This window comes from Astyanax mexicanus, chromosome 11, assembly GCF_023375975.1.
Source record: "Astyanax mexicanus isolate ESR-SI-001 chromosome 11, AstMex3_surface, whole genome shotgun sequence".
NCBI classification, from domain to species: Eukaryota; Metazoa; Chordata; class Actinopteri; order Characiformes; family Acestrorhamphidae; genus Astyanax; species Astyanax mexicanus.
The window spans coordinates 7,514,183-7,541,833 of record NC_064418.1 but is presented as its reverse complement, the minus strand read 5'-3'; the positions used below and the strand labels follow the sequence as shown (position 1 = coordinate 7,541,833).

At 37.1% G+C, this 27,651-nt stretch overlaps 1 protein-coding gene across 5 annotated transcripts in view; it reads right to left on the bottom strand.

Annotated features, from left to right (window-relative positions):
- The window catches only part of lrp1bb (low density lipoprotein receptor-related protein 1Bb), a 503,881-nt gene that overhangs the window by 191,455 nt on the left and 284,775 nt on the right, over positions 1–27,651 (bottom strand). For all 5 annotated transcript variants that reach the window (XR_007441266.1, XM_049485229.1, XM_049485230.1 and 2 more), the window contains 7 exons: positions 25,542–25,742; positions 22,398–22,643; positions 20,562–20,759; positions 16,700–16,904; positions 13,298–13,462; positions 12,007–12,251; positions 1,945–2,076 (listed from right to left, as the gene is read on the bottom strand). Coding sequence is in view for 4 of the 5 variants with exons in the window: in XM_049485229.1 (XP_049341186.1) it covers positions 1,945–2,076; positions 12,007–12,251; positions 13,298–13,462; positions 16,700–16,904; positions 20,562–20,759; positions 22,398–22,643; positions 25,542–25,742 (1,392 nt within the window). In the remaining variant the exon portion in view is untranslated. The remainder of the gene's footprint in view (positions 1–1,944; positions 2,077–12,006; positions 12,252–13,297; positions 13,463–16,699; positions 16,905–20,561; positions 20,760–22,397; positions 22,644–25,541; positions 25,743–27,651) is intronic.

Here is a 27,651-nt window from a genome sequence, read left to right as displayed (position 1 = left end):
ATATATATATATATATTACAGGTCTCACCACCAAGTGGCAAGACCTGCTGAATTAGAAGGAAAACATGGCGACACCCCTGTTCCTTACTAGTGTCACATAATGCACCTTATAATCTGGTGCGCCTTTTGTGTAAAAAAAGAGATCAGAAAATAGATGTTTATTGATAGTGCACCTTATAAATCTATAATATGACAATCTCAAATGTGAGCAAAGCACACACATGACCTACAGTAGGTGGTTCTCGAAAATGTCATTAGATCATGGACGGTACATGGTGTAAAGATTTTGAGAACCACTCCTCACGAGAATAGATTTACCAATAGAATGGGCACAGTTACACAAGATCATGATGAGGTCACCCTGCCCAACACCAAGGGTCTGTTAGAATGGGATAAAACCTCACAGCACTTCCGCGGCTGTGAAGCAGCAGAACTGTGCTCTTTGGGGTAATGGGACACCACTCAGTCTCTCTGAGAGACTCTGAGAGTGTCTGTGATCCAAAACTAATCACCAAACATCACTTCCTCTCTTTACAGCACACAATCAAATTCTTACAGCAATCTACTGCAAATACTCGAACAGAGATGTGCACTGCAGCAACTGAATGTGAGAATATAAATCAAATTATACTACACTTTTTTAATTTATACATATACTGTTTCATATGAAACAATTTATAATTTATTTTATGATTATTATACTGTATTTTAAAGTAGTAAGAAAAAACGTCCACCATTTCTATAATGTGTTGATAAATTTCACAATATTAGATATGCTTTGTATTTTGCATTACGATATGATGATCATCTTTGATACAGAAGTGAAAATAGGCAACATGCATTCTGATTATATATTTTTTAACAGTCAAATGTTTTAATAACAACAAAGCAAACAAAGTGTAAATCATTAATATTAACCTGTATTAATGTTGTTGTTATCTTGTAAAATCGTATTATAGAGCAATTTTACCTCAAAATAATAGCTTCAAAATTTATTTGATGGTACACTGGGGGAATGCTGTCTCTGCCACTGTCACTTACTCATTACTTACCCAGTACATACTCATTAATTACTCATTACTTACCCAGTACATACTAATTAATCACTCATTACTTACCCAGTACATACTCATTAATTACTCATTACTTACCCAGTACATACTCATTAATTACTCATTACTTACCCAGTACATACTCATTAATTACTCATTACTTACGCAATACATACTCATTAATTACTCATTACTTACTCATTGCTCTACATACGTCATATCATATAAGCAATAATATTGCAAATTCATTTTTCTTGATAAAAAACACAAATCATGTTCTTATGGCCATTTTATGGTTGGATTGAGGGTTATAGAAACATATGAAGTATTGCCCTATTATGTTCTACATAAATAACAATGTAAATTTCCAACATAAATGAAGTGTTCTCTTATTGAACCAAACTAAGATGAAATAAAAGGCGACAACAGAAATGTTGCAAATTCTGAATTTGGTCTGATTCCAAAAATACTGTTGTACAGTTGTTATAATAAATTAATTAATAATTTAAATAAATTAATAAAAACATAAATACGTAAACACATACATTCATTTATAGAGTGTATTGTATAGCAACTCCACATGCATGGCGTAACAATGCATTTTTGCACAATTATAATCTGAAAGCTAAACAGTAGTGCTTTTGATCATTTTATATGTATTTTTACACTGTGGTTAATTGCTTGGTGTTCTGACGTGAAAAAGAAACAAACAAAAAACTACATGATGTCTATCCAGGATGTCTATCAATATAATATCTATCTATTGTAAAATAATGTCTATACTGATATATATCTCAGTAATACAGATTATTTTTGGACCACAGTTATGGTTAACACCTGAGGTCTAGTGCACTAACCCACTGCACTATAGTGCACAGGGGCCTTCACTCACCCACGCAGGAGCGGTTGCTGGGGGAGATCTTCATAAGGTGAGGACAAGAACACGATGCTGTGCGATTGTAATCGATGAGGCAGAGATGCGAGCAGGGTCCTCTCCCGCCGTTCCCCTCGCACGGGTTGGAGGCTGGAAAAGCGGCAGTGACATGCATTCAGACCGGCCCAAAGAAAACACATCAAGGGCAGCAATCAATAGCACATCTAATGGCTCCCGGTTCAAGAACGCAGCCATCTTTAAAGGAATCTGAGCTAACCTTTAGTGACACCAATTGAACAAATTGTGCTCAAAGCTTACTCTCTCAGACAGGCACAGGCAGACAATCAAAACACCTTTTAAAGAAGTTACAGCTGAAATGAAAGAATTTCGTTTTCTTGATGAAACTGTGTGTGTGTGTGTGAGGCAGCGACAGTAAAAGCACAAATGTTTTTAATAAAAAGCAGTGACCTTTAGAAATGAAGGGAAAATTAGAGAACATCCCCTGAAAAACAATGTCATTTTTAACAAATTACACATATACATGTTTGAGCTTCATTTGAACAATATTGAGAGATATAAGAAATAAAGATGGATGGATGGATGGATAGACAGATAGATAGATAGATAGATAGATAGATAGACAGACAGACAGACAGACAGACAGACAGACAGATAGATAGATAGATAGATAGATAGATAGACAGACAGACAGACAGGCAAATAGATAGATAGATAGATAGATAGATAGATAGATAGATAGATAGATAGATAGATAGATAGATAGATAGATAGATAGATAGATAGATAGATAGATAGATAGATAGATAGATACTTTATTCATCCCCGAGGGGAAATTTTGGAATTTGCAACATATTAAAGCATTCTAGCATTTCAGTAAACAGGAGCAATAATTACATTTCTTTTATGTAGACACTAAAAGGTCTTGAGGACTAATTTAATTTTCAACTGTATTAAATTAGACATCAATCTAGCACTTTGACGAGATTAAAAAAATATATATTAAGGAATCATTTTTTTGAGAATACCAATTGAGCTCTTTCAACCAATAACATATCGACCATTTCTCTATTTTTTTCTAATTTCTTGCTTTTTATTAAAAAAAAAAAATATATATATATATATATATATATATATATATATATATATATATATATATATATATATATATATATATATTTAAAGAGTTAAGATTTAGGTGCTCTTATCTTGTGTTCTGTTAACTTGCTTGTTTCTGAATCCTGATGAGAGCCAGTTTCATCATAACATTTTTGATGGTCTATGAAACTGCAATTGAGGATACTTGCAATTGAGTGCATGATTTTTTTTTTCTTTTTACTTAGTTTTTGAGTAGTTTGTGCCATATTTTGGAATTCTATTTACTGTATACCTGTAACTCTACCTCTTCACAACTTTACAACTGATGCTATCAAACTAACATTAAGAGAAAATAAATTCAAGTAATTAACTCTTGACGAGTTCAGCACAGCTGTAGACTGAAAGCCTGAATTCCAGGTGACTCTACCTCATAAAGCTGACTGAGAAAATCCAGCAGAGATGTGCAAAACTGTTAATCTAAGCAAGAGGTGCTGCTTTAAAGAATGTAAAATATAAAACACATTCTGGTTCTGTTTAAGACTTTTTTTGTTTAATAATAATTATTCCAAATGTATTTCTTCATAGTGTGCATGACTTTAGTATAAATCTACAATGCAGAACTAAAAATCTTTTTTTTTCTTTCAATATGAAAACATTTCGGTACCACTTTAAAATAAGACTACCCTTATAAATGGTTTATAATACCATTATTATATTAGATTATTAAGTATTATTGTACTATAAGTATGATTAGGTTGTAAATGCCTTAAAAACCATTGATAAGCAGTTACAACATATCAATTAAAAAGGCAACAGTGATCCGTTGTTTACTTAGTCATTTAATTCAACTGAGTCATTTAATTTAAAGTAAATAGTTAAATATGGTGACAAATTTATTAATATGACAAGTTTAATGCTGATTAATGAAAAAAAAAAAAAAAAAGTAAGATAGTATCTAGAAAGATCTGAGGTTTGATAGTAGAAATGAGAGTGGAATCACTACTTTGTCGTTTTTTAACTCATTGTTTTTCATGTCCTGGCCCTGTCTCTTGTCTGTTCTCATGTCTCTGTGCGTTATCCCCACGTGACCTGTGCTCCTCTGTGTCTCTTGTCAGTAGTTTTCCACCACGTGTGTCTTATTTGTAGCTCCTCTGTTGTTTTGTCGCTCCTCGTTTTCTCTAGTTTATTCTCCTCGTTCCCTAGTTCCTTGCTCTGTGTTTTTCTCTGTTTTTGCCTTGTATATATATTTAGTCTATTTCCTTGTTTATTTCTTAGTTTATTCCTTGTATATATATATATATATATATATATATATATATATATATATATATATATATACAAAGAATAAACTAGAGAAAATGAGGGGTGACAAAACAACAGAGGAAGGTGCAAAGACCGACGAAGACAAAGTGCCACAGGAGGACTATAGGACAAGGCCAGGACATGACACTGTTGACATTTCTATCCATGTTCTTATTAATTTATTAACTGCTTATTAATGAGTTTTTTAAAGTATTTGCAGCCTAATTAATAATCATTAATAATATCCTTTTTAAACCATTCTTAAACCTTCATAAAGGTAGTCTTATTTTAAAGTGGTACCTACATTTCCTTAACCATAATGAGGTCTTTATGTTTAAATATGTTAAAAATTGAAAGGTGTCCTAACTTTCTGAGGTCATTGCTGTCCAAATGTACAAACATCTGGGTTTCTGGGTTTCATCAACCTCTCTCTCTCACACACACACACGACCACATCCACATGCTCAAAGTCCTCCCTGAAAGAGAAGTGCTTATTCCTTTACAATCTTTGCACAGAGTCACCCACCCATATTAGCCCTATGAACCCACCCCCTCTATATTCCCATAACCCTGCTGGGTAGTGACACAGCAGTTTAAAAGAACCGTAGCCTTTCTCAAACACCGCCAGCGTATCTGTTTCACGAGTTTCACGAGAGGAATGGCCCATTTCTGCTGCACTTCATCAGGGACTATTGCTGACCAGGCAGATCATATGATAATGGCTAAGAGGTCGCTGGAGAATAGTAAATTAGCTTGCTACCTCTTTTCACTTTTGACAGCAAAGCTCTCTTTGTCAGCACTATTTCAAGAACACCAGGGAGCTGCTGAAATGGAAGCAGTTATGCACTCAGAACAACTACATCTTAATAAAGGGGGATTTTTAGTGGCAATATCAGCTGCGGTATTTATACAGGCTAAAGATAAAGCTCAGATAAAGCAAGGGTGGATTAAACAACAAGGGTCGCTAAAATAGCAATCAGCAAATAGCAAATAGCATGCATGAAAGATGATACATGATATAGTCCATTTTTGAACCCTGGACTCGTCCTACGAAGCTCTTATATTTCATATCTGAGCTTGAAGAGTTCCTGATATAAGAGACTCGGCTGCAATTCCTTGGAAATGGCCTGGTAATCGGATTTGCCCTGACGTGATGTGATTCTCCAGCTTTTTATTTTAGGAACGGACCAGTGTTTACAGCGCGGCATCACATATGAGCTTGTGGAAATAGCCCAGAATGCTGACATTCTGCATCCTAAAACAATGCACTGCTCCAAGTTCCAGAAGCTTTAACCCTTCCACGAACCCGGAGCTACAGTACAAGACATAATTAACTCCGAAACGGTTGGGATGGTGTAAATAATTGCTCCGATGGGGCTTTGAAAATGGGCCCATTATTCCTTTCCAATGCTCATCTATTTTCATACATGCAGCTGGCATATTTTTGCAATTATTTACCATAAGTGTGAATAACAAATAATTTCAAGTGACTCAATCGCAGACTAGCGACCCGGTGAATTAATTATACATGCATTTGGTCTTACGGGGGAATCTCACTGCTGGAGAAATATGGGGTGAATGCAGGCAGTGCACTTAGCTTATGCTAGGAAGCTATGAAGCTAGGAAAGCAAGCAACTCATGGATTTATTGCCTCATTCTTAGTAGAAATGGCCTAAAGATGGGGTGAACCCCCCCCCCCTACCCTTCATCAGTGCTTGCTAACATTGCTAATATTAACAGTAGGAGAAACGCTGCATTTATGCATTTACACTGCTGTGATGTGTCAATGCACAGCAATGAATCTTATTTATTTTCAATGGGAGGCACGGTGCATTATGGGCCTGGCACATCCCAGAGTCGGGGGGATGCGATGCAATGAAAAGTCGAGTCGAGTCGAGTAACCTTTATGCAAATTAATCTGTCCAACGCAAATCGTCTATCCAATCAGAGAGCAGGCTTTTGCCTGATACGTGTCCTCAGCGCAGTTTATGAAAACACTTCTGCATTTCTGCTTTCGAACGTTCCAGAGAGAAGAATGAAAGAAAAGCTAATCATTGCAGTTTTAGGCTTCCTTGTCCTTTATGACCAATCCCTGCTGATTTACAGGAACTCCCTCTCAATGTAATACAGTGTGGATAAAGGGTGCCGTGATTGTTGGGGTCTCTGGTGGGTTTTGAAAATATTAATTATATTAATTTAATTGGAAAAGTTTGCTCTTGTTAGCCTCAATCAAACATTTATCCTTATAAATATACATTTATATTTATTAGTTTATAGTATTCTTTAAGGACTGTCATGGTACAGTGGGATACGGTTCAGTTCGCGTAAAAATGCACGCAGAATACATGGTACAGGTGTGCCCTATCTCTCTCTTGCTCTCTTTCTCTAGTAATATTCTTATGAAAAAATATGTGTAGTTTAAGCAGTTAAACTAATGCTGTTGTTTTTGTTCTTAATAAAGCTCCTCAATCAGGCTCATTGTATTTTTTGTTTTTTTCAGCAAGATCCAAAAGATGGAGCCTCTCCTGATGACAGTAGGAGAGAACCCTGGTTTCAAGCATTTAATAATAAAATAGATCATTCATTCTCTTCCAAAAAACAAAGCATGTTTATAATGAAGATTTATTGTTATTATGACGTTAATAAAGGTAAGGCTTTACAGAGTTCTCAGCCTTTTTAATTTTTCCCCCCACTGTACCTTGGGGTTTATACTGAGCTGTGAACCGAACCATGAATTTTCTGTACTGATACACTCCTAGTTTTTAGAAAATAAAGCTTGTATAAAACCAATTTCCATTTATTTAAAGTATTTAATTGGACAATGTAGGAAACACCTTTGTAAAACCCACATGCGACCAGGAGTAGGAGCGTAGGAGGGCAGTGCGATCATGTGCGTTGACGCAACAGAGTTGTGTAAATGCAGTGTAAGTAAATAAATAAGTAAATACATGTGCTAAGAGCAGGAGGGTGTTTAAGCTTGCTTTTCCTCAGCTGAACCTGCAGATTTACACCCTAACAGCGAGCCACGCTAGTATTTCTCCAAATGGGATTCCGGGCAGTTCTGAACAACCTTTGAACAATGAAGACGGTGGGACACGCGCCATATATCATAGCGGATTGGGCCCAACCCCCCCCCCCACCTCCCCTCCAACCTCACGCTGGAGTTCTTAAACCCTGCCCCGAGTCCTTACACCACACATAATGTATTTACAACCTGCCTGTTGATGCCTGCAGTCTAGCCCCATTAGCCTGGTGAGCATTCCCCCATCTCACCCCCCACTGCCCTCCAGAGGCTCGCCTCTCCCCTTCCAGCACAGCAGCAGCAGCAGCAGGAATGAACACAAACACAATTTCCCCGGCCTGTTAGCGGCCAGAGCCGGGATTTTGGACAGCAGTGATAGCCAGCCCTTCCCGGCGGGCTCTTTAAGATTGGATTAGCCATACTTATTGGCTTCCTTAGCAACGCAGCACAATTTGTCGGCACTTATCGGGGTAAAACAGTCACCCGACTGCTGATACAGTGGCAAAGGATCTGAACTGGGCCTGCGCGTACTGCCAGCGCCTCGGCACCGCTTTGGGCAAGCAGAATTGATGCAAATGAGATTACTTCAGCTGAAGAACATTCGTGGAGGCATTCCATTTTCCGATTACGGAAAGCTGGACACCTGGCACGCTTCACAATTAGCCACAGACATTCTATCAATAACAAACACAGATTTCACCAGGATGAGACTAGCGAAATTGAGACATCAAGTGATATCATATAATAATAAATAAGCTTTAATATACACTGCAAAAGAGTGTCAAAATCCAAAAAACAAACAAAAAAAAAAAAAACTGTAACCAACAATTTTGCATTTTGAACTCAACTGGCCTTTATTAATTATTTATTATTATTTTACCAATTGACTAATTGGATTGACTAAAATGCTTTGTTTTTGTCTTTGTTTGTCCTATTTACATTTTTAGATCATAATGCAAAGAAATCATACAGGCTTTTAACAGCCTATGTTAACCAACTTTCCTTTCTTTTCCAAATAAATGAAATTGACATAGTATGGTACACATGGCAATTACTCGGTTTCAACATTATTGTTTTTTGCAATGCCACAGTGCTATACAGTATGTTAGCCCAACCATTTCATTTTTAAGGTAAAAACAGTACTTTGTGTACAGTTTTTTTTTTTCAATTTTGACGCAAAAAAACAAGCCAATTAGAATATCACATGCAGATTAATCGAATTCAAAAATGTCTCCATGTTTATATTAATATCTGTCTGATAATACAGAGTTAAATACAGTTAAGAGACTTGACTTCTGCCTCTCACCTCGTTTAACTGGTGGATTTGTGCTTCTGTTATCTTTCTCTCATCTGTAATTGGTGGATTAGTGGAAATTACATATTTCATAGCCCCAAAACTCCAGACTAAAGTCGGGTACAATCTTAAGATAAGATGCAGTTAAAATAAGTATAACTTGTTATTATTTCTACATGAAAATCTGGGCTTAACTAGGTCAGTAATTTACATTTAAATTATGCATTTGTATCCGTGACCTCACTAATAAGAAAATGTATGGAAAATTAGTATAAACGTCTAGCCGAACACTCTGAAATTCATACTTTTCCACGTAAATGGCATTAATGCAGTGGTACACAAAATAGAAAATAGACATAAAATCTAAAATCTATAAAGTGCTTTAACTATTAGAACCTGAATATTAGCTACACTTCAGTCCTTCCCTCTCAGAACTACAGTTTTATATAATTATTAACATCAGTGTCATTGATCCTATAGGTAAACCCTGTGGAACGCCACTAGATCTGCTCTATCAACCAACAGTCCTCAACAGTTACACTACAGTTTCTGCATTTCATAAGGTAGTAAACACTGTAAATCACTGCTCGGCTCTCTTGTTGTTTATTTTCCTCTGTCTAAATCCTGATTCTGAGATTCTCAGTAGGATAAAATACTGTATTAAACAGAAACAATAATCAATCAAACAGCTTACCATAATACTAACTTACAGACTGTAAAAAGGCAGGAAAACTACAAACACACGACAGAAGTATGGAGAACAATTGGTGAAATATACGACAACATACTGTATGTCTATGTGTGGATTACATGGGTCTTGCTTACTGTGTATAAATAAGCATGTGTGTTGTACTTGGAGGCTATAGCTTGGTTATTGGTGGTACCTGGTCAAACAATGCATAATGAATACAGCCTCTTTACTGATTCTCTACAATACAGATTTTTATTTAGCCTCAAACAGGTGAAATATGACTTGCTTTACAATTTATAGGAGTAAGAAAATGCACTTAGTATTGATGGAAGTTATCTACTTTGTCCAATTACCCACTATTTAAGCATGAAACTTAGGGAGCTGCTCATTACTGCTGGCTTTTTCTTATATTCATTATGCTGCTTTATTCTGGAGTGGATGGAGTCGCGGAGGGCACGGTGTGCATTGTGAAGATAAATTGAGGCCGTCCTTACCGGCTAGGTAGGACAGGAAGAAGGGGGGGAAAAAGCCAGCTTGACACAGACCACGACACAATTAAAATTAATTTAGGAAGAGTAGAGGGAACACATCCAGAGTTCACATTAGGATGGCTTGCTCTCTGCATGGCCACTTTTTTCAATTATTCAGGCACCCCCATTGAAGCCTGTCTCTGATTGGCAGGAGAAATGAATGAACAGCGGGGAATCAGCTCAAATGAATCCTCACCCCATAGAGCAAGCAGTGGACTAATTCACTCGCCATCTCCCCCAGTCAAACCTGAATTAGGGGGGATTGCATTATTACCAGCACAGCCTTCAGCGCACAAAGGTAACACAGGTCATGGCATGTGTGTGTGTGTGTGTGTGTGTGTGTATGAGAGAGAGAGAAGCATGGCTGTGGTTTCTTCAGCCTTCAGCCTTCAGCCTTCAACCGGCTTGGATACTGCGTGTTCTCTTTGGGCAGATCAAGCTTATACTCCAGAAATCTTATAAAAATAAAAGTAATAATAATATTAATCAGGAAGGACAAGCCGCAAACCTGAAGAATGAGGTCAGCTGACTACCTGAATATACTGAATATAGATCAGGTTATTCCATCAATGGCTTTTTTTTTCTTCCCTTAATGCACAGGCATATTCCATAGGATTCATGGTGCTGGAATTGTGAAAGAGTGATTCAGGGAGCATGAGATCATCATTTTCACACATGGATTGAGAGAGAGTTCACCACAGAGTCCAGATCTTAACCTCATTGAGAATCTTTGGGATGTGCTGGATGGAGAAGAGCTGCTTTGTGCAGTGGTCAGACTCTACCATCATCAATGCTGCTGCAAGATCTTGGTGAGAAATTAAATTAATGGAACACTGAAATTAAAATAAATCTTGTGACATTGCAAAAGCTTATCGAAACAATGCCATAAAGAATTCCTACCACAATCAAAGCTAAAGGCAGTCAAATATTAGAGTGTGACCTTTTTTTATGTTTATGTTTTTTTGGGCCAACATAGGGGCTTTGTAACGCATTCATAAGCACTGAATAATGTGTTCATGAAGCGATACATAAATATCTACAGACATCTTAGGCCAATACTTGTAACATGAGATATAAGACATAAGATGTTGCATTAAATGAATGATATACTATTACTCTATTATCACAGAGTATGTCTGCGCTTGAGCATAAGCTGTTCATAATTATTAAAAAATTATTCAATTTAATTTTAATTTGTGCATTCAATGAGCATGTTATGAAACCCACTTTATACTGTAGGTAACCTGCCTTATTGTGTTACGCAATATTACTGTCATATTAAAACCATTTTATTCCATTTTATGACCTAATGATCGTATAGTAATATTTCACTAAAATATTTTTTTTCCCTTTTTTTAAAGAGCAACGCATTTTTAAATACTTTTTTAAGACTTTGGTCTTTGGAATTACAATATAATTAAATGAGAGAGAGAGAGAGAGAGAGAGAGAGAGAGAGAGAGAAAGAGAGAGAAAGAGAAGCATGGCTGTGGTTTCTTCAGCCTTCAACCTGCTTGGATCCTGTGTGTTCTCTTTGGGCAGATCAAGCTTATGCTCTAGAAATCTAAATAATAATATAGTAATAGTAAAAATAATAAGAAAGGACATGCCGCAAACCTGAGGTTCCTCAAAGAGAAACTTTAGCTAAAAACATAATAAGCAAAGTGCTGACTGTGCTCTCCAACTCCTCACATCTGTTTTAAATCTGCCCAACCAGGAAAAACACCAGATATCAGCTTTCCACAGTTCCACAGTTCCACAGTTCCACAGGCAGTTCACAACCCAAATACATCACACACTGAAAAAAAATTTATAATATATTATGTATCATAAATTATTTGAGTAATATTGTATAAATTAAATAATTGTAATTAGATAATATTGTATGCAGAAATTAAGTAAAGTTTACTAAAAGAAAGGATTGACTGAAGTTCAGTTCACTTATTTACTCTATGTAACATTTAAGTCTTGAAACCGAGTTAAAGTTACTTAAATTTATCTGAAATTAAATTTACTTAAAAAAAGCAAAAGCAGAAAGTTGCAAAACTTTTTAAGCCAATTTTACACATAATTTTTTTCAGTGCAGCAGAACTCTGAATACAGCAAAACACAGAATACAGATACTTACACTGCGGCTGTCGACTCGGGTGGTAAATCTGCAGGCCGAAAGGCTGAGCACTTGTTTTCTGGATGACAGTCACATTGCGGCCGGTCCATTTATTGGCTCTAGCTAGAGTATTGGTCCTCCAGTCAGTCCAGTACACGCTCCCTCCAAAAAGAGACACGGCGAAAGGGTGAGAGAGGTACTCATGGCCTCTCAGGATCTCAATGACTCCTGAACCGTCGTACAAAGCCGAGAAGATAGCGTCCGAGCTGTAGGAGACACAGAAAGAGAGAAAGAAAGAAAAAAAATCAAACAAATAAATAAAGAAATAACACACACACACACACACACGATGTGAGGCTATGTGAGGCCTTGGGTCGCCCATGCCGGCTTGGTTCTGCCACTGTTGACAAGGTGTGATACTGCTGATAGATGTCCTGAGGGACTTCCACTACAAGCACTCCCACAGTTGTCAGACAAGTGAATGCAAGTGAAAGACAGATGAAAGTTGAACTGTACACTCATTTTTCTTCACAAAGCGACTGTGAAGCTGCATGTGGGGGAAAAATAAAAAGAACCATGAGATCAGAAAACATCTATATGTTTCAACATCCTGACAGATCACAACAGTTAGACTTTTTTTTTTTTTCTTTGACTGTATTTTCGCTTTAAACACTATATTTGATATACTGTATAGCAGATTTAACAGATATATACAATAATATAAGTACACCTAGACCTGTATTATTATTATTATTATTATTATTATTATTATTGACATTATATATATATATATATATATATATATAATAATCTATCTATCTATCTATCTATCTATCTATCTATCTATCTATCTATTTTAATTTAACCTTGTAAACACAGGTATTAATAATACTGTATCAAAAAGCTGTTTGACATCAGTCTTTGCATGTAAACTACTGTTTTTGAGAATGTACATAGTATTGCAACATAATATTGTGATACTCAAATAAATCAATGGGTTTATAAACTAAATTATTACTACATATTAAATATACCCTATACAGAATCTTAGATCTTTAGGTACAAGGTTGTATGATGACAACTAGACTAAATATTTGTATAGTTTATTTTTCATATTCACTATTAAAAAAAAATTAAACATTTTTTTTACTTCTTCATTAAATGTCCACACACAATGTGAAGGACATCTGCTGTTTCTTTTTTACATGATGTAACAAAAACAAAGCAATAAATAAATAAATAAAACACAAAGGGAAAAAAAAAAAGAAAAATGAGGTTTTCATATGACAGTGATGATATATTTCTCGCCTACCGAGCGTCTGTCCATATTATGCGCCTCTCCAGATGGTCCAGCGTGAGTCCGTTTGGCCAGGCTCCTATTTCCATGTCCTTAAAGACTACTCGTCTCCCACTTCCACTCATCGATGCCGCCTCAATCCGAGGGAAACTGGCGTCCCAGTCTGTCCAGAAAAGAATTCTACGTACAGAGTAACCACAATTTCAGACAATTAATTATTAGAATGAATTGTTTTAAGATAAAGTTTGTGCATATATACATTCATGTACGACATAATAACTGTGCAATGTTTATTTACTGAATTTATTAAACTAGGGAAAGATATATAGAGCCCATCACAATGCTCATTTTCACACCTTCTGCATCGCCTGCATCATTTAAATAGCAACAGTGTGTGTAAACATATCTATACTGATGGGTGTGGTGGTCTGGAAGTGACATGTTTTCAGGTAAATTTCTGGCGTATTGCTGTCTTGGTGGCAGATAACACAGGCGCGCCACTGACTGATTAAAACCCTGACAACATGGTGTACTTTTCCCGCCGTTACGATAGCAAAGACAAACTGACACAGCCCTATAAAGTATAAATGGCATTTGCAAAAGAAGTCACACCTCAGAGTACTTGATTTTAGATATGCAATGTCTATAACTTATGAAATAAACAAAAAAAATAGCTGTAAACCCTGTTAAATAATACAGCATGGACCAGCTTGGTCAAGTTATCATACAATAAATGCATATTACCTCAGTAATATTAGGTAATCATGATATTGTCTATTGTGTTCATTTGTATGTTTGTTCAGACAGTCATGCTAAAAGTGTGCAGTGAGTGTAGAAGGTGAATAAAAAATGTATAAATTTCCCAAAACTACGATTAATTAAAATGTTGTTGTCTTTAAAAGGGTTTAATCGCTTTGATATGCTATTCTATACCAGTATACCAGAATATGTCAAGGTTAATTATGCATAAAATGTATATAGGCTTGTGAAGAGCTTAGAGGGCATTTTATTGATTTAAAAAACATAAAAAAGTGAACAAATCCTTTATAGGACACAATATCCTGATATTCTGTACAATTTATGAACCAATTTGAGTTTATTTGTTGAATTGACACATAGAATATACAAAATATTAAATAATAAAAAAAATAATAAAAAAATGCAAAGTGATTGTTGGCATAAATTTGATAATTTACACAAATAAATAGTGCTTGTAAATTTTCACAAGTGTGTTTACTATACCAAATATGAACATTTCACTTATAAAATCAAGAAAACATGTAATCTGACTGTGGGAATCATGACTGTGTGTCTATTTAAAGAGCCAGATGACCAAATACTCGATTTCTCCTGATTCGACAGCCACGCAAATATAAAACGCGCACACTTTTTTTTTTCCCCACACTGGTTTAATTTGCTACTACAAATAACACCCTCTGCAGCTCTGCAGGGTAAAATGTCACATTATGACTGGAAGCACTTCTGGCAACCTCATTAACTAATGAACCGTATGAGTAATGTCCTGTTCGGTGTCATAAACAAACACCCGTTCTCCTCCGTTTTCACCGATACGCTCATAAATTCATACGCCACTACAGATTCAATAATAATCGCTTAACACGGATACTACAACGAGGAGCCTCGTCGCCATCAGCGGCTGAACTCATTCAGACGGCCGCAAATCAATATCTTGGCTTCTGAGCAAGAGCTGGCACTGGCAGTACCGTCGAATAAGCGGCGAATAAGATCTTGAAAGGGAAACTTTTTTTTTGCGTCTCTCAGGGGTCTTTCCCTTTTTTATTATTATTTTACTCCGAAGCTTTTTCAGACTGGTGTCGGTGGCGTTTTAAACAAGTGCCGTGCTGCTAAACGGCAAAATCAATCTCCGATTCTGATTTCAAAGGAGCACTTCGGCATCCAATGAGCTCGTTTACAGTACGCCACCCAGCCGAGTGCCAACACGAGCTGCAGCTTGCGAGCAGAGATACTGCATTCGTCCTCGCCGCGTTGCCCGTGGCGCTTGGCAGAAATCGCTTCCACTGCTTCAAATGGGCATCGTAAGCCACCAGACTGTTTTCTATTCGTCTTCAATGCCAATCAGCGTTCTCTAAGCACTAAATGCTGCTGGGATCAGCCCGTGACTATTTTCAGCTTGTGTTGACATACTTGAGGCTTCCTCCTCCTCCTCCTCCCCACATGCTGCCTTAAGAGACAGGGGAGGATGGCGCAGCAGAAGCAGGGCGGAGAATAGATAGAACTTAAAGGGGAAAAGAGATTAAGAAAAGGAAGCAGACTACGAAAAAAAATAAATAAAAAAAAATAGCGAGGGAGCACATGTTTTTTTCCTTGATATGGCATTAGAAATGTATGCCAGACAGTGCAGAAAAAAATATTAATAATAATAATAATTGAATGCTTAAAAAAGCACACTGTAAACGATGTAAAATAAGCTGTTTGAACTCTTTTTTTAATGATTTAAGTCTGTTTTACATAAAATTGGATATTTCTAAACAATAATCAACTCTTCACTATTTTAAATTAGTTGAACATTTGTGGACACATATACTGTACTATTCAAACTGAGACCTTAAGAGAGTTAATAATCCAACTTTCTTTTCCATTGGCTTCTGTCACAATCTATTTGCATACTGGGTGTGTCCAACAGTGTCTGACTGACACTCGCCAGCATCAGTGTGTAGTGATTCCCCCTTGGCTACTTTAGAAATAAATCAATCAAGTTCCCCTTTAGCTGTAATAACTTGATGTTTTAATTCATGCTAACTCAAGTTTTCACCCCCCATTACTTAAAAAAACCCCCCCAAAAAAAACCAGTTGCCTTAAAAAAGTTAAAGTTACGTAAACTCAACTTATCAGGTCTTACAGTATAACAAAAAAAATAAATAAATAAAAATCAACTTCCACTTTAGTTGAAATAACTTGATGTTTTAAGTTATGCTAACTCAAGTTTTCATTCCCCATTTCATTACTTAAAACATTTGAGCAAACCAGCTGCTTAAAAGCGTTCGAGTTAAGTAAACTCAACTTATCCAGTCTTACAGGAAAACAAAAATAAAAAAAGGTAAAACAACTTCCCCTTTAGTTGTAATAACTTGATGTTCTAAGTTATGCTAACTTAAGTTTTTATTACCCATTACTTAACTTTTTTTAAGGCAACCGGTTTCCTCAAATCTAGTTGAAATCGGATGTGTATCGGATTTAGAAGGGATATATATATATTTTTTTATTTAAACTGAATGAAATGAAATAAAAAAAAAAATGGTCTTGATGTTGTTTCTTTCTTTTTTTTTCCTCTTTTTGTAATCAATGCTGATTATTATACGATACAACGATAAAAAAAAGCAATTTGGCTCAAAAGGAACAAGGTCACCGAACTCATTTCTCCAGAGCAGCACTCACCCTTCGCCTGGGTCCAGGGCCAGGGCGCGAGGGTGCTCCATTCCGCCCGCAATCAGAGTGGTCCTCATTTCTCCATTCAGCTTAGCCACCTCAATCTGGTCCAGGTTGCTGTCAATCCAGTAAAGGTTTCCCCCAATCCAATCCACCGCCAGTCCCTCAGGAGTGGCTAAACCGTGCTGAACCACCACCTCAATCCCGGTGACACCTGCAAAACCACATCGATATCACCGGCGCCGCTGAATATATAACGCTAGGGGAAGGAAGGTGTGCAGAATTAATCACAACAGCTAATTATACCTTTCGAATGCTGCCTTTCGGATGCTGATTTCCTCCAAATGCTGCTATTTAGGACAAAATAGCTAAAGCTCTAGATGAGGGCGCGCTGACATTAGATGGAAGGGAAGCTTTCCTGCCTTTTCTATTAAATATTAAAGGCTTTTCCAGGCTGTCTATAATCCAGCTGTTTGCAATTATCCTCGGCGGTGGAGGGCTTTATGAAATGCTAACAAAGGCAGCGCAATAGCTGTAGCGCGAGGCTGCACACAGAGCTAGCAGGCCTGAGAGGAGACGCCAGCCCGCTCTGACAAATGCAGCGAGCAGAGAAAGGCACTAAACGGTCACCCGGAGAACCAACAGCATTTATCAGCTCCTTCAGAGATTCTGTGATTCACTTTAAAGACAGTCCCATTTCTGTCATGTCAGGCGTTAAAAAACACTCCTCTTAAAGAGATCGCAGTGAGAACGAGTGGAAAGCAGGTTTCATTGAGCTGCAGCTGCAGACTGAAAGCAGATAAGAGGAGAGATAAAGGATCATATTTAAACATTGTCTCAGAGTAGAAGCTCTATATACACCATGTGAACCTATTATTATTAAAGCAAGACATTACTTCATGACATGAATTCTTCTCTTATTCTTAGAGCTCAAGTGGAAAAAAATAAATAAAAATTATATATATATATATATATATATATATATATATATATATATATATATATATATATATATACAGGGGTTGGACAATAAAACTGAAACACCTGGTTTTAGATCACAATAATTAATTGTGGTGACGGACAGTTCTGGTGGAAACAGGAGAGTTGAGGTGCACATTGAATTCTGCCGTGATTTGAGCAGCCGTGGTTTTATGTTTTTTGGATACAATCCGGGTTAGCACCCGAACATCCCTTTCAGACAGCTTCCTCTTACAGCGTCCACAGTTAATCCTGTTGGATGTTGTTCGTCCTTCTTGGTGATATGCTGACATTACCCTGGATACCGTGGCTCTTGATACATCACAAAGACTTGCTGTCTTGGTCACAGATGCGCCAGCAAGACGTGCACCAACAATTTGTCCTCTTTTGAACTCTGGTATGTCACACATAATGTTGTGTGCGTTGCAATATTTTGCGCAAAACTGTGATCTTACCCTGCTAATTGAACCTTCACACTCTGCTCTTACTGGTGCAATAATGTGCAATGAATGAAGATTGCCCACAAGGCTGCTCCAATTTAGCCATGAATCCTCCCACACTAAAATGACAGGTGTTTCAGTTTCATTGTCCAACCCCTGTACAGTTTAGGGCTGCAACTAATGATTATTTTGCTAGCCTCACTTGAGCTAATCTGCCAATTACTTTTCTAATTAGTCGATAAGTCATCATTACGATTATTTCTGCCATTTTCTCCATCTCTGCTTGCTGTGAGCATGGCAAGTTCAAATGTAGTTCAAAATGACAGAAAGAGCTTAACGTGGGATTTAAATGGCGTATTAAAATTGCCATACAAATTCAAAACATTTAAATGCGCTTTTAAAAGTGCTGCAATTTAGAGAGGAAGTGTGCAATCTGTTGTATTTGGGCACTTTTAGAGACGTAGGCAGAGGTGAGTGTGAACTGTATAATTTAGCCATTACTCTTCTCCCATTGTGTTTCTATTTCCAGTATTTTGCGTGGGGCTACACAATAAAAATTAGTCAACATTCTCGATTATATCAACAAATTTTTGCAGCTCTACTTCAGATATACAATTATGTTCTGGCTCACTGGGTTTGTGTGACTGAGAAAAAGCACATTCTAGCAGAAACTCACTATAGTGATCAAAGTTACTTCATGCATTTCAAATGTTAAAGTCTTTAAGCAATTCCAAATGTTACGCCATTACTGTTTTGTGGAATAAATGTTGTGCTAAGCGTGTTATTAAGACGTTTAAGACGTTAAAGTTTCTTGAGTTCTCAATTTTAAATGTTGTGGTGAGATATTTTATATTCTTGATCATTTCAAAATGGTAATGTTATTTTTTTTTTTTCTTTGAATTTAAAACGTTATATAGTATAGCTATAATATACTATACACTAGTTTTAGTATTTAAATCAGACATAAGGAACAAAAATAGGCGGTTTCCCAAAATGAATATGCATTAACAACTTTTGATTAATATAGGGATAACTCACATAAAATATTACATAAAATATTGTACTGTGACACAATATCTTTTTTTTTATCATTTTTGAATGGAGGTTTTAAACTAGAAGCAATGTGGATCTGCCACCTGTAAAATATTGTACTTCCACTATATTTGGTGTTGACAGCAAGTGTCTTGCTGTAAATCGCGGAAAATAGACAAGAAGTGTGAAGCTGCCAAAACACGAGCACTGCAGACATTACAAGTTTTTATGTTCCACTGTGAAAAAGATCCACACAGCAGACTCCAACTGCTTTCTGACCTTCTAAAAAGCGCATTCATGCTGCTGCTGGTGGAGGAAATGTCTATCACACGTCTACAGCAGTGACACAACGTACTAAATAATAATCAGAGCTGGATCAGGTTTAAAACTAAGAAAACCTGGTTCTTATTATTGCATTTCCTATATAATAAATATATATTATATTCTATTGTATACTATTATATTAATAAGTCTTAATAGCAAAGGGTAGATCATTTCATACAGCTATGTGCAAAATTATTCAACTCCCATGTCAGTAAAGGGCTTTATCATGTTTCACATTTATTTTTTTATTTTTTTTGTTAACAATCAGATCAAATTAGGACTTATATAATAGACAAATGCAACATTCTGTTCTTGAGAGTGGTACTCTTTTAAGAGCTTCTGAAGCCTAAACTATATATTTTTTTAATTAATAGATGAAATTCCTTTGAAGTAATAAAACATACCAGTCCTTATTGTTTTTTATAAACCTTTCCTAACGTAAAAAAAAAAAAAATATATATATATATATATATATATATATATATCCGTGTCCTTTGGTATGCAGACACATCACAATATGCAGATCAGTCAATCGATAATACCGCCCCCCTGCTGTCATCCAACCAACTGTGTTTCACCACTATCAGAGGCACACTGCTGCTGCTGCAGTTCAGCCAATCAGCTCTCCCTTCTGCCATACCGCTAAACCCATACATCACCCAGTGCCCCTCCCAAACTTCTCCTCCCATTGTTTTTGCATTTATGTCAGGGGTTTATTTACCCTTTTAGGGGTTGAATAATTTTGTCAAAATCACACAAATAATATTTGCTGGTATATTAATTGATATAAAAATATTGTTGCAATTTAAGTTGCATTTGTTTATTATACAAGTTCCTTTTTGATCTGATTGTGAACAATATAAAGATAAAAAAAAAAGTTAAACTTGCTTAAACACTTTACTGCAGTGGGGTTTAAATAATTTTGAACACAACCGTGTGTCACATAGTAGATTACATAGCATCACATAGTACACCACAGAGTAGTGGTGCTTATCTGCTTATCAATAATCAGAATCCATTCATAACCATATGAAATCCTGTAAATACAGGCTCAGGTCTCTAAGGTGGCTTTCTATAATATTGTGATGATCATCTACCTCCAGTATCTGAGAGCCTGCCCCTGTAGATCTTGTCCTCCACCACGTCGGTCCAGTAGAGCAGGCTGCGGTTGAAGTGGAAGTCCAGAGCGATGGTGTTCCTCAGCCCGGGCACCAGCAGGTTGTAGTCACGCTTGTGAAGGTCTATCCTTCTGATCTCGTGCCGGATGGAGAAGATAATGAAGGCTTCAAAGGGATCTGACACAGTGGAAAGAGCGAAAAGAAGACAGCTAAAGCCTCCACATGTACAGCACAATTAGACAGCCACTGGATCTGAGCAGAGCCATCAACCATCTCCCTTCCACCTTCCACCTCCACACATGACCGATCTTCTCAAACCCAGAGATGTTACGCAAGATCCCACGGGAGCAATAAATACGGCGGCGCTCTGAAACAGGCGCCAGCTTCTCGCTGCATATGCTTCACGGCCTACAGTATATCACACTGATGCTCATTGTCATCCACTGACTAATGACCCAAATTTGATTCCCTGAAACAATTTAAAAGCGTTTGGCAGGCATGCTGCTGTAAAGACATTAGCTTCTCACTGGGAGCCTCCTGATTGTGGATCCTGCTGTCATTGGATTATTGCTCCTTTTATTGCTCAGCGCTGTGAACGCATCCGCCACATAAAGCCCGGAATGCGTGTAACTCTGCTAAGAATTCATTAACAAGCTTGATATCAAATGAGATTATTAGACAAAATGTGCTACTTTGCTAGATTTATACAGGGAGAGATGTGCAGCATGTACTGTAGCATTGTAGTGTTGCCTTCTACAAGCTTGAGCTTCTTGGACTTTATAGTAAATCACATTATTATTATTATTATTATATATATATATATATATATATATATATATATATATAGAGAGAGAGAGAGAGAGAGAGAGAGACCACCTCTGTTTCTGAATCAGTTTCTCTGATTTTGCTATTTATAGGTATACGTTTGAGTAAAAGGAATATTGCTGTTTTATTCTATAAACTACGGTCAACAATTTCGCCAAATTTCAAATAAAAATATTGTCATCTAGAGCATTTATTTGCAGAAAATGAGAGAAGTGGCTGAAATAACAAAAACAATGCAAAACTTTCAGACCTCAAACAATGCAAAGAGAACAAGTTCATATTCATAAAGTTTTCAAATCAATATTTGGTGGAAGAACCCTGGCTTTTTATTCACGGTTGTATACATCTTGGCATGTTCTCCTCCACCAGTCTTACACACTGCTTTTGGATAACTTTATGACTTGCAAAACTTGTTAGACGTAAAAGACTAAATAGCTATAAAAAAAATAAAAATAAAATAAGCATCAAACATGTTCAAGCTAGCAGATCTTTTTGATTCATGGGAAACAACTGTGTAAATGTTATTTTTCATTCAAATTTGGCTTTAAAGGGAAAAAAAAAAACTAATTGACTATTAATCCATTTATATTTATATAATCCATATACATGTATAACCCCCACTGTGTGTCTTCCTCTTATTTATACCCACCATCACCATCAGAGCTGTGACTACTGATGGTGGGTGTAAATTAAAGGAAGACACACTGTCCAAACAAAAAAACATAGAGATCAGGTTTGCTCTGGTGTGTGACTGTGTGTCCAGATATGCATTGGCGCTCTGTGCTGGGTCAACTTCTCAGTGCCTGAGGCAGTCCCTAGGTGGACAGTCGTTTCTGGTTGAGAGTATGCTGTGCGTGATTGGCTGACAAAGTATGTAAGTAAGTAAGTAAGTAAGTGTGCAAATATCTGGAGTTAGAATGAGAAACAGTTAAAAACAGAAGTGCAATTTGTTGGTAATAATTATTAGACAAGCTTGATTGCGTTGGTTACCTGTGCTAAAGCAGTTCTCTCCATCTGGTCCTAGTCTCCAGCCGGGGTAACAGGAGCACTTCACGGTGGTCTTGAACTGCTCGCATGTCTGACTGCACTTCAGGTGTCTGGAGCAATAGTCTACCACCTCGCAGGTCTTGTTGTCTGAGCCCAGGTGGAGTCCAGCAGGGCAGGAGCACACTGCTCCTTTACTGGGAACCACTGCACATTGATGACTGCAGCCTCCGTTACCCTGCAAGCACTTATCTGGAAAAACAGAAGAACAGAACAGTGCCAATGAGAAAATCATCAGACTCCCCTTTATTGAACAAAGGACTGCCTATATTTTAGGAAAACATAGTTTATAAGAATAAAAAATTAGAACTGTGGGGTATTTCTGAGCCACACAATATCAGGGAATGTCTCTAAACTAACAGAGTAGATATACTGTCTGTTGTAATCCAGAGAACAAGCACTGTAGCAATTAAACTGGACATGGATAAAAGAGAGTAGAGAGTAGAGAGTAGTCAGAAAACAGCTGAGACCCCAAAACCAAGGAAACAAACAAGCAGGCAACCAATCAAAGCGACATACCAAGAAGCAAAACTGACAAGCTGAAGGACAAGCTGAGATCAGCACATTAAATACGTACATGAAACAGTGTTGGTATGGAATGGGCAACACTTTACAAAGGGTAAGACAGTCTGTACAGTAAGAAACATGTATTTAATATGATACAGGTGAATGTGATTAGTATTCAGGAACAGGAAACAGGAAATAGGAACAGGAAATCGGATGCAGAACTTAAAGACCTTAAATAATGCAAAGAAAACAAGTTCGTATTCGTATGTTTTAAGTTTGAAGAGTTCAGAAATCAATATTTGGTGGAATAACCCTGTTTTCTTTTTTTTTTACAACAGTTTTCATGCATCTTGGCTTGCTTTTGGATCATTTTTATGCCTTTACTCCTAGTGCAAAAATGCAAGCAGTTCAGCTTGGTTTGATGGTTTGTAATCATTCATTTTTTAATCCAATTTTTAAATGTTTTCTGTTTTTTTTTTTTTTTGTCCCAGAGCTATATATAATCAAATATCATTGTCTAACTCCACTGAGATAACCATCATGATTAGTCTGTCTTGGAAATGTAAGATGTCTCTTTATTACTTCCAAAGACTCGAGACAAATGAAAGTTAAGACTTAGTTGAGGTACATCATCTTCTTTCAGGTATAATACTAAATCCTTTTTTTATTCGCTCTTCTCTTCTCATTCTTCTGTGACGATCTCTAATGGACAATCCTTTGCTCTTATTAAGGCACCTGATCCTCAATATATATATATATATATATATATATATATATATATATATATATATATATATATATATATATATATATATAAAGAGCTGAAAATGACATTGTCCCAAGGACTTCTCTTGGAGTGATTAAGATGAAAGACAGGAAAGAATTTAATTTTCTCCACGGGGGGCCCTGAGTCCATGGAGGAGCAGGACAGTCTCCTCCCAGAGGTTACGGCAGGGAACGGGATTGCTGCGCTCGCTCACTTCAGTCGGCCCCTCAAGGTACGGCGCTGTACGATCTAATTGGCAGCAAGGTGGCTGTGCCATGCCGGCTCCTTTCAGACTGATAATTCCTGCTCCGGCCCGGCCGACTCCCACGGGCTTTGTCTGGTAACGTTCAGGAATGTACTGAAATGTTTGCCTTGTCCGACTCTAAAGGATTACACGCTGCCCGCTCTCCCGGGACTCTCTCCCCAGTGATGGCTACTGAAGCAAACACATCATCATTTGCAATTTCAGTCAGGCCATCTTCACCATCTTCCCACACACACACACAGACACACACACAGACAAACACACAGACAAGAGGTCTCGTCTAGAACATGTGCTGCCTTTCATCAAACTGCAACAGATCAAGGATATAGTACAAAAGAGGAGTGAAGAGAGAGCCCTCTGGGATATTAAGTACTAACACAAACAGAAGGTCCTCTCAGCTTAACACAGCCTGTATTAATCTGAACACACACTCCGGTTTATCCAGACAGACTGCTGCTCTTTTAACTGCCATATTTTAGTTTTAGTTTAATTTTAGTTTCATCTTTTCAGTTATGCACTGTAGATAATAAAGAATCAAGGCCACACAATGCAATAGTATTTAGTACTGGGCAAATCTCAGAGATCACACTTTATTTATATATATTTATTTATTCATGTACCTATTTTCAGTGTCACGCACAGATGCAATTTTATGTAATACTGGCTCACTAACACAGGTGGTGACTGATAAACTCTAAAGAGTTTACATGTATCAAAAATACCTACTTTATCTGACAGTGAATAAAGTGTATTCAATTACACTAGCTGATAATCATCAATGTTATAAGCTGAATTAAAAGTGATTATAAGAAGTTTAATGTCCACTTCACCACTACACAGAGAAAATGTATTATTTATTTATTTACTTATTTAAGTAAAAAAAAAGTAAAAAAAAAAAATAATAATAATAATTGCCCAGTGTTGTTGTGTGTTGTGTTGTTTGCCTGATGCACCTTTAAATATTGACCCATAATGGTTTGCAATATCATATTGTGCACACTAAATCATGACAGAGTAATATCATGAATTTAGAAAAAGTCCTGAAATCAGCAGGATTTTTTTCATTTTCTTTCAAGTCAACAATGTTAGTGATATTACTTTAGGGCCACATAGTCCACCTACTGAGACTTTTTTTTTCTTTTTTTTTCTGGGAAGTTAAAGTAATGACTCTGGCCTCTTGTGTATTTTCACATCATTATTTTTAACTAGAGAAACATGTATTAAATAATACTTTGCACTTTTAGACCTGGGTTATTAACAAGTGATCTATTTTTTTCACAATGATACATTTTCATTTGAAGCTTGAAACCGAAGACACAAAGAGCTCAAAGTCAAAGGTGACAAAGAAATCATAAAGCTCTCCACAGTGAAGTGTAGTGAAGAATGACTTTGTCTAACGCACAGTGTAACTGTGAATCCATTTATTTGACGAGGTTGCGTGTTTACGGGGGCGCTGCTGCTGATTTATCCCCCGACAGGCCTGGTGCTGTTGTCTAGGCACATTTCTGAAAATCCACCGAGCTGAGAGACAGCAGGCTTCACACGCACTCACCGCAAAAAGGGCCTTCGTCCGATTGGTCGGCGCAGTCTCTCCGCCCATCGCAGATCTTGTGGGGGGGCAGGCAGACGGAGGTGTCGTTGGCGCAGGCCTGCGTGGGGGGGCTGCAGACAGACAACTTGCACGATTCCTCATCTGAGCGATCCTCGCAGTCGTTGTCACCATCGCAGACCCAGCTTTTACTGATGCACTTCCCTAGAGACGAAACACCCGGGAAAACCCAGGAATAAATCAAGCTGTCAAACCTAATTGGGTATTTCCAGGTAAGCATATTGATATTCCCTATACAAATAACAGACTGTGGATATGTGAATATGAGCATCTAAAGCAAAAGCAAGGTACACAGAGAGAGAGAGAGAGAGAGAGAGAGAGAGAGAGAGAGAGAGAGAAGGCAAGGAGAACGCTGGAATAAATAACCTGCCTAAAAAACAGCGTTAGTGTCCCAGCTCGACCTTAATAACCCACTGCTAAACGGTACAGTACGAGACAAAGAATACAAACTAAACACATATAAATACAGATTATACCATAATATATTAATACAGTTGGCTATTACGATATTGTCTTGCAGTATAGTAAAAAAAATGTCATTAACATTTTTTTACTATAATTTTAAAAACTTGTGTCAGGAGGATATCTATCTATCCATCTAACCATCCATCCATCCATCCATCCATCCATCCACCCATCCACCCATCCATCCATCTAGCTATCCACCCACACATATAAGCAAAACAATGAATGTTTTAGTGACATGGAGATTCACCAAAATGAAACAAATTGACCAAAATCCATCCTCCCATCCATCCATCATTTCATCCATCCATCTATCCACCCATCCATCTATCCATCCATCCATCTATTTATCTATCTATCCATCCATCTATCCATCCATCCATCTATCCACCCACACATATAAGCAAACTATGAATGTTATAGTGACATGGAGATTCACCAAAATGTAACAAATTGGCCAGAATCCATCCTCCCATTCATCCATCATTTCATCCATCCATCAGCCAATCTATCAATCCACCCATCCATCTGTATAATCAAACTATAAATATAATAGTTACACAGGATTCACCAAAATGTAACAAACTAACCAGAATCCATCCTCTCATCCATCCATCCATCATTTCATCCATCCATCATCCAATCCAACCATCCATCAGCCAATCCATCCACCCATCCATCCATCCATCCATCCATCCATCCATCCACATGTATAAGCAAACTGCAAATATATTATTGTGTAACAGGGATTCACCAAAATGTAACAAATTGACCAGAATCCATCCATCCATCCATCCATCCATCCATCATCCAATCCATCCATCCATCATCCAATCCACTCATCCATCATCCAATCCATCCATCCATCATCCAATCCGTCCATCCATTCATCCATCCATCTGTAAAAGCAAACTATAAATATAATAGTGACAAAGAGATTCACCAAAATTTAACAAATTGACCATAATCCATCCTCTCATCCATCCATCATTTCATCCATCCATGCATCCATCCATCTTTCAATCCATCCATCCATCCATCAGCCAATTCATCAATCAGCCAATCTATCTATCCATCCATCCACATGTATAAGCAAACTATGAATATAATAGTGACACAGGGATTCACGAAAATATAACAAATTGATCAGAATCCATCCTCCCATCCATCCATCATTTCATCCATCCATGCATCCATCCATCTTCCAATCCATCCATCCATCAGCCAATCCATCCATCCATCCATCCATCCATCCATCAGCCAATCCATCCATCCATCATCCAATCCATCCATCCATCCATCCATCCATCCATCGTCGGGCATCTAAGTAACTAAAACTGTAAGTCTAAAAAACGCATATATATATATATATATAGTCCTGGATATTAATCTAGACACATTTTTCTCCAAAAAAAAAAAACATTAGATAGGTGAGTAAAGCGAGTGAGAGAGATTATGAGTAAGAGAGATACTACAGGTAAGATTTGTTAGAGGATCAAATCATTTTCCTTTTTTATTTCTTCTTTAATTTCCTATGCAGCTTTTTTAATATACAGATGCTAAGATACCCATTGATAAAGCTATCTCT